General features: G+C 42.8%; 1 protein-coding gene across 1 annotated transcript; it reads left to right on the top strand.

Annotated features, from left to right (window-relative positions):
• Positions 1 to 707: 707 nt before the first annotated feature.
• crmp1 (collapsin response mediator protein 1) lies at positions 708 to 13771 on the top strand (the record flags this gene model as incomplete). Its single annotated transcript, XM_080441698.1, has 14 exons — positions 708 to 1049; positions 3366 to 3454; positions 4041 to 4225; positions 4882 to 5046; positions 5360 to 5421; positions 5810 to 5890; positions 7071 to 7139; positions 7262 to 7382; positions 7597 to 7753; positions 10392 to 10533; positions 10740 to 10910; positions 11995 to 12174; positions 12683 to 12848; positions 13674 to 13771. 14 exons carry the CDS (start codon positions 708 to 710, stop codon positions 13769 to 13771), a joined length of 2028 nt encoding a protein of 675 aa, XP_080297824.1.
• Between the last annotated feature and the right edge of the window lie 1888 nt (positions 13772 to 15659).

Genomic DNA, 15659 nt, shown 5'->3' with positions numbered 1-15659 from the left:
GTGCTGAAATGACAATGTGCACCTGTTCCATTTCTGTCACCGCCGGAAACGATTTCACATTAGCAACCAACTACCTTTAAAAGCACAAGGCTTTCTTTTTCTATTGGAGATAAAGTTGATTTTTTTTTGTTGAAACATATAGAAGTAGCCTACTAGGCCTACCTGCTGGGCTACATAATAGGCCTAGCTTGCATTCACACCCAGTTTCGCATGACAAACAACAACTTTGGACCAACAGCAGAACACTTAACAAGCTGTCCGTCCCTCCAAATATGGGTAAAAGATCACGCTGGTTGATTTAATCCCGATGTTGGCCATCCATCTCGTCATCCGCTGCAGCTGGGGACTTAGAGAGAGAGAGAGAGAGACAGAGAGAGAGAGAGAGAGAGAGAGAGAGAGAGAGAGAGAGGGTGATTTTCACATCAAAAGTAGTTAACAGTGACACACTCCACCACTCCTCGGAGGAGGACTGCATCATTTGTGTGTGTGTGTGTGCATTGGGAGGAGACAGGACTCAGTAGGCTACACGGGTTGCTTGAGAGCTGCACTTCACGGTTCATAGCACTAAACCAGGGGCTGTGCTGAGTGCGTCTGGCGGCGATCGGATCGACTCGTCGTGACCCGGTTATCAAAGCAGCGACAATAGGCGAAGCCTGTGAGGAGTATACGTATATTAATATAGGCTATAGTGTCGTTTAGAAATCACAATGTCCGACTGCAGAAGGCAGTGGAACCGGGAGGACGAGCTGCCAGTCTACCTGCAGGCAGCAGGACCAGCCACCGGTGGGCCGAACCAGCGCAGATCGGGATACGGGATGTTCAGCTCCGTGGAGGGAGCGTTCGACAGTAAGACGATAGATTTCGACAGCAACCGCGCGGCCGATGGGAGTAGAGGGAGCCGCACCCCAAGGAGCGGCAGCCGAGAGAGGATCCTGGACACCGGTGGTGAACAACCCGCCAGCCAGACGCCCAGCGAGATGCGAGGCAGCCGGTCACCATGCAGCTCCCCCGCGGAAACAACCGACAACGGATGTCCGGAGATGGGGAAGGTATAAGGCAAATCATTTCATTTACACAGCATCTTGCCCTGGGGTGTACGAGCTCGCCATTCTGTTAGTCGGACAATAATTCCTCAAAGGTTGGTCTGCATAAATGATGAACCTATTCTGCAATGCAGTTCGTTAATGGATCATGGTTTTTTTAATACTCTCGGCTTTGCCTATATATGGCGCATTCCAAATGCCAAGGCTTTGAACTTGAGCGCAGCAGCACTCTGTTCTGACACTGTGGTGCTGAATTGGACAGCGACAGACAGACAGGCTTCAGTCACTGCTTTGTTTGTTTTCCTCTCTCACGTGCCGGGTGACACTGGAAATCAAACATCTTTCTACAGAGCCGTGAACGTCCCCTCACGTTCAAAATGTTCCTTCCCTATCATTTTCTCCCCGGGGAGAAGGCACGCTTCATTCAGCCCTCAGGCAGAGGAATCACCATGTCTCTCCCTGTCTCTGTCTCTCCCTGTCTGTCTGTCTGGCTGTCTGTCTATACTGTTTGTTCAGTAAAGGACACTGAACAAACAATGAGTACGATCAGAATATAGACATATTTAACACTGTTACTGAACAAACACTCCATAGTAAAGAGTTGGCTACTATCACAACATTGAATCACCCATAGTATGGCTGATAACAGCCTACCAGAGCCTCCTGGTAGGCCAGTAGGGACCTACTGGACCCTAGCTATGGCATGAGAACGGTGATAACGGCCCCATTCAATGGGATGAGAACATACGTATCGGGTGCACCCGTCTGGCTGTCTGTCTGGCTGTCTCTCGCACCGCACGCACACACGCACGCACGCACGCACACAACGCATGCATGCACACACACACACACACACACACACACACACACACACACACACACACACACACACACACACACACACACACACACACACACACACACACACACACACACACACACACACACACACACACACTGCCACACATTGTTGGTCCTCTTCTGGGGAGAGTAGACAAAGGGCACAGAGTGTGCCATGCAGGGCACAGAGTCACAACAACACGCCGCCTGTGGCTACAGCGAGTACAGCATGACTGGTATGTTACCAGGGGAACATGAGCAGTAAGATACTGGCCTGGCTATAGCCGTGGTGATCGGGTAGGCTGTCTATGAGTCTGCAAATCCCTGTGCCTGATACCAACAGAAAGATTGCATTGTTAGTCTGGCAGCAAAGATGGCACATACTGCCTATTTGAAGTTAGACACAAGACAAAAGCACTGGGTGACAACTATAAATGTCTCAAATTGTGTGTATTGTTGTTCAGCGTTGGACCAGGTAAGGTTATATACACATGCAGCTTGATGAAGGGATGTGATATGGCAGTTGAACTACTGCAGGTTTCACTCACAAGGTCCAGAGACAAGTATATGCAATGCAGTTTGTGCATATACCTTTTTGCAAGGTATATTTTGCAGCTGAATTCTTCAGCCCCCCCTCCCCCAAACATCACACTTGAAGTAACAAGTACAATAAAGCAAGTTAGCAATATTGCCATTAGAAATTAGATTGGTGTGGGTGTAAATAAATCCATTGAGGTAACAGCCTTTAAAGGTCTTTTCAAGGTCAGAATACTTGGTGGAATACTATACTGTGAGTCTCGCGAATCAGAGCAAACGGCTGTGTAGTGTCCCGGGGTGTGCAATGGATGAGGATGGACTTCCCAGCTTGCCGCACGGTGCACACTGACAGTTGTTCTGTTGTGTTTATTATTTATTATTTGAATATGTGAATTAGCCTAATGTGTTGTGTTGTGTTGTGTCGAACCATGGAAACCATGGGCGATAGGGGTAATGGCCGTGAGATCCCCCTCAATTCGCAATTTAGGCATTTTGCAGCTTATCCAGAGTGACTTACGGTACTAGTTTGAAATCAGAGTAAATGGCCTGAACCCTAGTCAACAAATGATAGGTTCATAGTCATAAGTAGAGTGCAAAGAGAACATTGTAGTGCTTGAAGATACTAGGTAAACATCAAACCTAGCATCTGTCTAAAAAAACATGCTGTATCTGACATGCATTTGAATAACATTCGTATAGCATTTGTATACTTCTTCTTCCAGATTTGAGTTGGTTTGGGGTTTGGTGTGCCAGCGTTGGTGTACCCACGCATGGTCCTCTGGATTAGGCATGTCTGCCCCTCAAGATCTCCACAATGTAGTCCTCACAGCTTTGCATGCATCACAAAATTGATTGTTTAAAATATATTTTGACTGTCTCTTCTTCTCTCCCCTCCCCTTTTCCTTCTCTCTCATTCCATCCATCCCTCCATCCCTCAACATGCAGCGTGATGCACTGCTGATTAAAGGAGGGCGAGTGGTCAACGATGACCAGTCTCTGTATGCAGATGTCTACATCGAGGATGGCCTCATCAAGTATGTAATTGCAGCAACAGAAGCATACAAGTAAAAATATCACACAGTAACATCCTCAGTGTAAAACGAGTGTCGGGCAGAAACATGTCCAATACTGTTACTTTTCACGAAATAGAATAAATAACCTTTGTTCCAATAGACCCAGTGCAGTTATTATTTAGCCACAAGTTCATGTTAATACTTTTCATTGGTTAAATATTTATAAAACCCACAAATAGACGTAACCACTTTGAACCTGGCGTCCCTATTTCGGGCATGTCATTAAAGGCAAAAATCCAAAAAGAAAAAAGAAAGAAATGTCTCCAATTGTTTCAAAAATTGCAAAAATACTAAATTGCATTTACGCAGTTTTGTTTGAATGAAATCAGCTGTGAATCACTGAGTAGAATTTAACTGTATTTTGTCAGTAAAAGAGATGCAGAAAATGGTTACATTTGACTCATTTGAAGGTGTTGAAGGTTTGAAGGTGGCAATCCTCTGCATTCGCCCAGAATTTCATTTCCTCCTGTCACGTCTCTTCCTCATCCGCACGGTTCTTTTCTTCCCGCGTCCGTTTATGCTCCTCTCTCTTCCTGTTCCTCTGCAGGCAGGTGGGGGAGGACTTGATTGTTCCGGGGGACGTGAGGGTGATCGAGGCTAACGGCTGCATGGTGATTCCGGGGGGCGTAGACGCCAACACCTGTCTGATGAAGCCCTTCCTGGGCAGTGAGCCGGTGGACGACTTCCTCCTGGGCACCAGGGCGGCGCTGGCCGGGGGCACCACCATGATCAGTGAGTGCGGAAAACGAGTGTTCAGTTATGTGCTCGGCTGCACACGTGAACATAGATTTATCCTAAACCTTGACTCCAGTGGTGTAAAGTAACTAAGTACATGTACTCAAGTACTGTACTTAAGTACAATTTTGAGGTATTTTTTTTTTACTTTAGTGGAGTATTTCCAATTTCAATACTTTTACTTCTACTCCACTACATTTCAGAGGTGAATATTGTACTTTTACTCCACTACAATTATTTGAAAACTTTAGTCACTAGTTACCTTGTACATTTTGATTATTATTACAAAACATACATTAACCACTTCAGCCCTATATACATTTCGACCATTTGAAAATAGCCGATCTACAAGCTCACAATGCGCTGCGTAGATCTGCTATTTTCAAAAGATTTAAATACATTTTATACGTTTGAAAACTTGTGAAATGGGACATTCTGCATAAGGTGTACTTTCTACTTTTGGTACTTTAAGTACATTTTGATGCCAATACTTTTGTACTTTTACCCAAGTACATTTTTTATTCCGGCCTTTTACTTGTAACAGAGTATTTCTGCATTTCAGTATTGATACTTTTACTTAAAAATTGAGTACTTTTTCCACCACTGAACATAGATTTCTCCTAAACCTTGACTCCCACACCTTCCACCCTCAGTTGACCATGTGGCTCCCCAGCCTGGGGATAGCCTGCTGGAGGCATTCGAGCGCTGGCAAGAAGCTGCAGACAGCAAGGCATGCTGTGACTATTCGCTGCACATTGACATCCCCCAGTGGCATGAGGGCGTCAAGGAGGAATTGGAACTACTGGTCCAGGATAAAGGTGCAGTCAGTGTATTCCATGTTCCCTCTCCACTCTTTTTTTCAAACGGCCGTTGACAGTCTTTTTGTCCTCCCTATTTTGTCCCCGTTTGGAAGAATAACAGGGCTAGTTTTAGAAACGTTTTATTTCAGTATCCCCATAACGCTCGTGTGTGACATTATTCTGTTGTTCTTGCGTTGCCGCAGTGGCCAGGTGTGAAGCACACTAGTAATCTGTCTTGAACAAAAGGTTCCTTATGATTTGTGCAGCAACCACCATGAGCATAATACATGTTATTCATTGTCCTCTACTCTACCCTCATCGCATGAGTCAGGTATCAACTCCTTCCAAGTGTACATGGCCTACAAAGATCTGTACCAGATGACAGACACCCAGGTGAGTTTCGTACTTCACTATTAGTAACCATGCTCATATTCACTATTTGATATGCTGTGTACATCAAATATTGTATGCTATGGCTCATATAGGATATCATGTATGGTACCATATAATAATTGATATGCCATATTGTGCCATATTATGGCATATAAAGTTTCAATACCTTTTCAATACAGCTTTCAGTGTAATGCACCGACCTCAGCGAGGTTGTATGTGCAAACATACCTGACTATAAAAAATATTCTGCTTCTGCTTCTGATAAATACTATATGCTAGCAATGATAACCTTACCAGTGCTGCGTGAGACAGAAATTACTGCTTTTCTGTGACACATCGTCACTTGCCTCAGACACTCTCCTCTTCCTTTCACTCACCCACGCCTCAGTTGTACGAGGCTTTTTCATTCTTGAAGGAATTGGGTGCCGTGGTTCTGGTTCACGCTGAGAATGGAGATGTGATTGCTCAGGTAGGTGCCCTCTATGTTTTATAGTGTGTCCTCTGCTCTACTACAGCGATGGTTCTCAAAGTGGACTCTGGGCAACCCCAGGGGTCCTGCTCTACAGGAAGTAGCACCATTGCAACTCTGAAAATGTTTGCTATTGTTACTTCTAACGACTCAATCTACTCAAACTAAAAAAAAATTGTGTTATTCTTAAAAAAAAAAAAAATCTATAAACTCACAATGTGTCACATAGCGACACATTGTGAGCTTGTAGATCTGCTATTTTTGAAAAGCACAATTTAACCCAGGTTCCGAGTCTACAAAACTTTCTGAAAAACTTATGTTGCTATAATATCAGTTCTCAAACTTTTTCATGTCATGGACCACCCAAAATTGTATTGTATTGTATTTGACCGCCGACCCCCATCTCAAAATATTTTGTTCCAGGGATCTACAAGCTCATAGCGCTATGAGCTTGTATATCTGCTATTTTTTAATAGCCAAATTATAAAACAATGGTTTAAGTGGTTACACAGATGCGTTCCCGGGTTTTAATGGGTTAAGATCTGGATGAATGTCAGGCTGCAACTATCGCACATATCAAACGTACCAGTTCTCTGTCTGCAGCTTGCAGCCCTTGTCCTGCTGCAGTACGCATTGTTGCATAACAGCCTGTCTCTCAGAGAGAGGATTAATGCTGTCTGATGCTGTCACTGCTGAGGGTGACAGGTTTATCACAGACACCCATGGCTGCTGACTGTGATTACACTAATGATGATGACGTAATGATGATTAATATGGTTGTGGTGGTGATGATCATTATACTGTATTTGATTGTACAGTAGATGATGGTGGTGCTAGAGCAAATGTCGATGACAGTGAGAGGATTTAATAACTAAGGGAGTGTGTCCACCATAGCATTTTTCTCCCAGGTGAAGACACAAGGCATTCTTCTAAAATACTCATCCAAAAGCCCAAAGTTGAAAACATTTTTTTAAATTTTGAGCGAACAGGTAAAAACACAAGTAATGCATGGCTCAGTGCAGAATAGATGCTCAGCGCCTTGCTGCACTGCTGGTGTTTCTAGCATAGCGTAAATAAGTGCCGCTCCCATTGAAAACAATTCAAAACATATGCTCGGGAAGATAATGCTTTGGTGGATCCAGCCCTTAATATAATAAGGATGTTTTGTTTTTCATTTTAGGAACAACAAAAAATCCTTGACATGGGAATCACTGGACCTGAAGGGCATCCTCTGAGTCGCCCTGAGGAGGTAATCTCATGTTCTTCTCATTTTTTCAATTTATCCATATTGTTCCATCCATCCATCCATCCATCCGTACATAAATTCATACATCTTTGGCTTAATATTTATGTTTTGCTTTTACAATGCAGCTTGAGGCTGAAGCGGTGTTCCGTGCCATCACCCTTGGTAACCAGGTCAACTGTCCTGTCTACATCACCAAAGTGATGAGCAAGAGTGCAGCCGAAACCATCGCCCAGGCACGCAGGAAAGGTCCGTCTCCGACCTTCTGTTTCTTTTTCCCTCTTACGTTTCTACCCTCCTAACTCAACTTTGCAGCATTTGCCAAACACACAAAAGCAGTCATCAGGATTCACACTTCTGAACCATGAAGATGTATACAATTGATCTTTTGAAGTACATTCTCTTTGTCGATTCCCATCCTAATGTTTCACTGACACAAATGACCTCTCTCTCCAACCCCCAGGTTCGGTCGTGTTTGGAGAGCCAATCACAGCCAGCCTGGCTACCGATGGCTCTCACTACTGGAGCAAAAACTGGGCAACGGCTGCTGCCTATGTGATGTCTCCACCCCTGAGTCCTGACCCTACCACCCTGGACCACCTCCACACACTCCTGGCCAGGTAATATTCCTGTTGAGAGAGAGAGAGAGAGAGAAAGACTGTATTACTAGAGTTCAGGAGGCAAATTAAGCACATGAACCCTAGAGTCCTAATTCTGGGCATGTCATAATAGGCAAACAACGTTTGTTAGTTTTTAGATTGGCTGTCTTCATCATAGATATATATAAAGGCTAGATGGCTCAAGGGGACGGCGCAAGCGTAGCTCAACTGCGGCCATCTTGAAACAGTCATTCATAACATTATGTCTATGGTGCATATACTTTGAAATAACCATAGCGTGCTAAATTTTCATCCGATTTTCAAACGGTTTGGTGTGTTGTAAACACCAAAGATGTAGTTATGATACTGCATACTTATAATTATAATCATGTTTTTTTTTTATTTTTTTTTTATAATTTTATAATTTTATTACATATTTGGTGTTTACAAAACACCAAACCGTTTGAAAATCAGATGAAAATTGAGCACGCTATGGTTATTTTAAAGTATATGCACCATAGACATAATGTTATGAATGACTGTTTCAAGATGGCCGCCATGTGGCAACGTCGTACTCCATTGGCCAGCAGCGCGGGTGAGTCATCTAGCCTTTATATATATCTATGGTCTTCATCGTAGAGATTTTGTGTAGAGGGAAAAAAGGAAGGGGAACCCTGGGGGAGCCGTTCAACAAAGAATAAGTGGTTAAGTACTATTTTTGTATCTATACTCCTTTATGATGCTCACAAGAACTACTCTTGACGGTGGGTCTCCGCATCTTTAAAATGCCCTAAATATCAGCTAGTGTTAAACACAAATTCAAATCTTGCTCGCCTCAAAGGCAGATATTCTAGAAAAAATAATAGGATGACTATATCACTTGATGTCTCTGTACACAGTAAAGTCCTCAGTGTTCGTTTATCCATTTGTAGAGCATACAAATGTGGTTCCTTTGGTGACATTTGTACACTCTCAGAGGTAAATGGGTTTTACAGTGTAACTGTGCATGGCACATTTAAAGACCTTTTTCATGACTCTCATATATAGTACACTACGAGCCCTAGCTCTCTCTTTCTAATATCAAGCACGCACACATGCACACACACACACCCCTGCTGCGTATACCTTTCACTGTCCCTGATTCCATAAATAGCACAGGAACTAGAATTCTCTATCATCTGTTGCCTTGGCAACCCCCCCCCCCCCCCCCCCGCCCCCCCACACTCCCCACTTTGCCTCTCCTATCTTCTCTTCCACTGCTCCATCTCCTACACCCTTTCCTGTTTGAATCTTGAATCTTTTTATCGTCTTCGGGTGGGTGCATCTGTTGTCACAGTGGCAACATGGCACTACTGTCATCTTTGAGCTCCTGTAGAAGTGACAGTGTTTATTTTTAGAGAGGTGAACTAAAGGACAACAATTTGAAATACTCGAGGAGCCATATTGTTTCAATAACACACCACCTACTACTCTAATGGTATGGGCTCACTGCCTGCAGCTACTATCACTGTAATTAACACATGAAATGAAGGCCCTTGATGTGATAATGAGGGCAATGCGGACGACTTTCAGCCTATTGCATACCGCAAGGAAAATTGATACGTTTGCATATACTGAAAGGGTCTTCACTAACGCAAAATTCCTGTATGGGATGAAGTAACCACTTGAATTAACCACTTAAGCCCTTCGTCGATGAATAGGCAATATGAATAGGGATAAATATTTTTTAATAATCTTTAAATTTGTATATTTTTTTAACATCTCATGTCTTGCCTATAATGACATGCCCAAAATAGGGACATCCTGTTGAAAATGGTTAAACCCTGAGGGAATGGAACTGCAGCTGTGCTGCATCACTTGTTGTGGATCAGCTGGCTGGCTTGTCTGCCCTTGGCCAGTACAAACATGACTGGTCCTGTAATTCACACTATCGTGCTCACTGCGGACACCTGGTGGCTGGTAGAAGGGACGTTTGTCTCATATTGTCTGTGCAGTGAACATTCCCCCCTTATAAGAAGACAGGCTATCGAAACTGGATCTGCCAGTAAATGACATTTAATGACTATAACTGGGCTGATACTTTGGGAGGGACGGTTCACGCTGCACTTTTGCCACCTGCAGGTTAATCTATTTTTTTTACATACCCAAAACAAACACACACACACACACACACACACACACACACACACACACACACACACACACACACACACACACACACACACACACACACACACACACACACACACACACACACACACACACACACACACACACACACATACACAATGTTAAATAGAGTACAGATATATTATGCAATAACCTACACTGCAGGATTACTGTAAGGGATAATGTACGATGTCCTGAATCTGTCCTGCCTCATCCTATTTCACACTTTATGTACGAATATGTACTTTATTACACAGCTGCTTCTGGACAAACTCAATAATATGACACTAAATATTGATAACACATGATTTCATTAAAAGTTACTTCCACAGCTACGTTAACAGAGGCAGAACTGGTCTGTTATTAAGAATATAATGTGAGAAAGGTATTCAACCAAGCTGTGTCATAAAGTATTATTATAAGTTGTGTTAAAATGCTATTTATTATGTTATCCTGATTGTGTTCATAAACTATGTTGTTACTGCTACAGTGGGGACCTACAAGTGGTGGGCAGTGCTCACTGTGCGTACAGTTTATCTCAAAAGGCTGTTGGCAAGGACGACTTCACTCTGATCCCAGAGGGGACCAATGGAGTGGAGGAGAGGATGGGCTTTGTCTGGGACAAGGCTGTTGTGAGTACTATTTTGTCTTTATATGCGTGTCTGAGCTCATTGACCATATCCCCACGGTTTGCCATTTTACTCAAGGAGTGGGTGAGTATGATGGCGACTGTGTGAATATGGTCAATTGCTACTGTATCCGTCCATCTTTCTGGTACATTTGTTTGACCTGTTTGCCCTTCCAAAGAAAAAACTGAATTGTCTCCTGTGTCTCTCAGGCCATGGGGAAGATGGACGAGAATCAATTTGTAGCAGTCACCTCCACCAATGCTGCCAAAATCTTCAATTTGTACCCACGCAAGGGTCGGATAGCGGTGGGGTCCGATGCTGACATCGCTATATGGGACCCTGACAGAGTGAAAACCATCACTGCCAAACTCCATCAGTCTGTGAGTAACACAAAATAATTGAAAAAGCCAGGAAGGGGAGGGGGTGAAAGAAAAAGGAAGACAAAAGTACACTGTCCTCTCTTTTCTCCATTTAACCAGAAAAAATATAGTGACACGAGACAAAATAATCCTCAGTTTTACAACATGACTGGAGAAGGAGTGAAGGAAACAGTATTACATATAGGAGATGATATAAAGTATGATATGAAATGGGATTAAACATCAAGGTCAAAAACTGAGACAGGAAGGCCAGACTGCACATCTCTACGATGAGCTCATTATTTATAAACATAGGATTTAATATTATAGAAATGCTGAGATTGTATAGGGATAGCAAAATAAATACAAGGTCAGCACTCCTTGAATTAACAATTTAATTGACACATTTTGGGCAAGATGCGCTTCTTCAGCATGTGTACTGGCAATCTCACAATCAATAGACACAGGTGAGATTAATTAACCTTTCCAGTGGATCCCAGCTCGAGGAACCACCATAGACCATATTCACACAGCGGCCATATTGCCATTAAGTCAATGAAATGCCACCCCAGTTGCCACAGCAACGCAATGTTAAATTCCAAAATGGCCACCGTGTGAATATGGACTATATCATCACACTACAATGTAGTGCCCCATTTGGTTATGTGAGTTTCCTCTGTATCTGAGACGGCTTTGTTCAGATGATGAAGATGGTAAATAATGGTTAATGTATTCAGTCTGCTCTGCTACACCCAAAAGGCTGGGGGTGGGTTTAGGTTATAATCCCTTCCCAACCATTCTGTCATATACCATATATCTGCCCATCCCCCTCGTCGCTCTGCTCTGTGCCCCCACTTTGTTCTCCCTTTTCCTTTGTCTGCATTTTACTCCATCTTTTAAGTCTCATGTCTCATTTTCATTCCCCCTATCTCTCGTCTGTTTAGCCCTGTAGTTCAAGCTGAACATGTATAGGCTACAGTGTTTAAAAAAAAAAACTTTCCTTCTCTTCCTCTGCTTAATCCCTGTTTCTTTTATTCCCCCTTCTCTTGTACCAATGTATACAAAACAATGATCTCCGTACATCTTACTTATACCCTCTGCACAGGCTTTGGAATACAACATCTTTGAGGGTCTTGAGTGCCGTGGGGGTCCAGTGGTGGTAGTGAGCCAGGGTCGAGTTGTGTATGAGGACGGTCAGCTGCAGGCACAGCAGGGCACTGGCCGATTCATTCCCCGCAAGCCCTTCCCAGACTATGCTTACCAGCGCATCAAGTGCAGGAACCAGGTACAAGAAGGGGTAAAGGGTTTTAACCCATTAAAACCAGGAAAAGCATCTGTGTCATTTTAGACTTTAGCGTTGGCTATTAAAACATATCAGATATACAAGCTCACAGCGCGTCACTTCGTGCCGCACTGCGTGCCGCACTGCGAGCTTGTACATCTGATATTTTTGAACATTTTTGAAAAAATCTTGAAAGTGTTTGAGAAATGCTGAATAATTCTGAATTACGAAAAAGTTTGAGAACACCATTTAACCACCACCCTAGCATCTCTATTATGCGGAGAACATTTGCCAGAAATAGCAGATCTACAGTACAAGCACAACGCTGGTGTAGAATTTAAAAGTAAAAGTGTGGACCAAGTACAGAGCCGACTAAGTATTGAGGGCTAAAGTGGTTAAATATACTTGCCGGGAAATTATAGACTGAGCCCATATGATTCATGTTACATTATTTCTGTACTATAATTAATAACTTGTGCCTTGTGATTGTGTCTGTGTATTTACTGTCCAGGCCAAGGGAAGGCAAAGCGTTTGTCGAGGGATGTATGATGGCCCCGTGTATGACGTCCCTGCCACCCCCAAGTATATCACTCCCTCGCCCTCAGCCAAAACCTCACCCACCTCTCACCAACCTCAACCAGCCCGCAATCTCCATCAGTCCAGCTTCAGCCTATCAGGTAACAGGAGAGAGAAACGTTATCATACAGTATGCTATCATTTGTAATGTTATGATGTTGATGCTATAGTACATGTACTCTACATGTACTGTAGGATCAAACTGGAGTATTGAGTGAATATTTTCCACATTTGCAAGTACAAGGTTCCAGGGCCGGACTGGGACCAAAATTCAGCCCTGGCATTTTGGTCCGGACCGGCCCACCCCCCCCCCGTTTGTCAACGGGGGGGGGGGGGCGGGCGGAGCGTTTCACTGTTTCAGCCCAGCCCTGCACATGAACTCTGCAGCCGCACTGAGGCCCCTGCTGGAAAGCATCACAGCCCAAACATTAACGTAACTAATAATTGGGCCGCGCGACCCGGAAATGACCGTAATAATCTGAAAACGGGAGCAAAAATATTTTTTTTTTTTTTTTTTTTTTTTTGGCCCAGCGGTCCACTGGCCCAGTGGCCCACCGGGCATTTGCCCGGTACGCCAAATGGCCAGTCCGCCGCTGCAAGGTTCTAGAATCTAGATCTAGATTACAAGAGATCTTCTTTAAAGGTCTAGAGGAAAACAAGGGTAACAATTTATTTGAAGGTACATAGTATATTAATCATGAATTAGTTGCTTGTTAACATGAGTATTAATGTATTAGTTCTGTATTGGTCATTGTGAAGTAGGCAACTTATTGTAGTTCCTAATTTTGCATTGCCTTATTCTACACACTACAAGCTATTAGTTAGAGGGTTTCTCTCAATTAGCTGATAGTTAATGCTTATAAAGGCAGTAGTTACAACTTAATAAAACCTGTTATGATCTGTCATGTCCCTTCATTCTTTCCTAGGAGCACAGCAGGATGACAATGTCCCACGTCGTTCTGGCCAACGCATTGTAGCACCCCCTGGTGGTCGCTCCAGCATCATGTTTGGCTATGATAACTGAGGACATGAGAGCTTTGCCATCTGGCAAATCATGTTTATATTTTTGGTCCATTTATTCTTACCATTTTCTTACAAGGTAGAGAACCAAAAACCTTTGCGAACAATCACCTCATGCAAGCAAACTCTCTCTCACACACACACACACACACACACACACACACACACACACACACACACACACACACACACGCACGCACGCATGCGCACACACGCACACGCACACGCACACGCACACACACACACACACACACACACACACACACACACACACACACACACACACACACACACACACACACACACAGAGTGACGGACCCCTTCCAAACACCCAAACAAATGTGATGTCTTAATGTTGTCGTCGACTCTTCCTTGAGCATGATATCCTCTTCCTGGTTCTTTGTGTCTCACCTCCCGTGGGTCTGCTCTCACATACTCCTCTAACAGTATATTCAACTGGACGGCCGAAGAAACATTTGGTTTCATAATCTCTGTGTTCATGGTGGCTCAAGTAGGTTGGTTATAATCATTGCACGGACATGGTTTTAAATGTTAAACTACTTGTGGTTTGTTATTACAGAAGCAGCACAATGACTTTGTGTTTGAGGCACATATGAAGTTGTATATGAGAGCACAATACTACCATAACTAGTTTCACACAGGTAAATGTAGGCATTACATGTAGAAAACCATTCTCTGTGGATAGAGTCAGAAAACACCAGCTTTCTAAACATTACCTCAATAAGAGACTTGCCACTTTATTTTGGCATCTTACTGTATGTCACCTACTGAATGCACTATGAATCAGTATGTTATGTTATGAAGAGTGTTATATTTAGACTAGATGATCAGGTAAAGCATACAAAACTATATTGCATATGATGCGGAATGCCTTTCTATTTCATTTGATCACAGCGCTTACATTGTTGGATTTAAAAGAAAAGAAAGGTTTTGAGATTCACAAATCACTGCTGTAAAAGGGCTTCAGCTTACATAATGGTTCCTTACTCCTTTAATGGAAACTTTTAAAACAATTTTTACTTGATTTTAATTTATTCTGGATGTTTATGGTACAAGTAATATTTATATGTGTTGTCGTTGTCTTGTATCACCAATTTAACCACTGATAATCAGTAACTGTTGTGAAATAAAATTGACCAAATAAACAAAATGACCAAAATGTGTGAATTAATTTGTATTTGTTTAATTGACAATAAGAATAATTTAGAAATGTTTCTACCTACTAACACAACTTAGGCATTTGGCATATTATCTTATCCAGACTGACAAGGTCAAAGTGACCTGACATGAACCTTAGTCAACCAACAACAGGATAGTACGGTATGTCCTAACTAGGAAAACATGTAGATATAAAACTTGCCATCTATCTTTAATATAACATACTTAGCTCAAGCATATATATATATATATCTACTAATACAGTTTTAAATTGTCAACAAGAAGGAAGTGCAGAGGCAAAGATATGATTAAGATGCTATTTTATATTTTCAGAGAAAAGGCCCTTCCGTTGTGACAGATTCCAGACTCACTGGCCTTCACAAACACACAGCCAACTGTTCTATTGTCCCCCTTAATCACTTTAAATCCACACAGAATGTATTGGGGTCCTAAACCCCATTTACTCTTACTATGCACACAGTTCTTTCATCTCGAGTTCCTTTCTTCCTGCTGCATTCTCTGGAAGGTTATTCAAACTATGTGTGGGATAATAACTGCTATAAATGCTGCCTCTTCATGTTCTGTTTTTATCTCTTGGAACAGTTTATAGACCAGTCCCGGATGACTTGAGATGTGTCGATGGTTCATATTGTATTCTGTATTCTGGCCCTGAACCATTGATTGGTTTGAAGACGTACGCTAATTAAAATCAG

Source organism: Gymnoscopelus braueri (genome assembly GCF_963280865.1).
Source record: "Gymnoscopelus braueri genome assembly, chromosome: 2".
NCBI classification, from domain to species: Eukaryota; Metazoa; Chordata; class Actinopteri; order Myctophiformes; family Myctophidae; genus Gymnoscopelus; species Gymnoscopelus braueri.
This window is presented reverse-complemented; position numbering and strand designations above follow the sequence as displayed.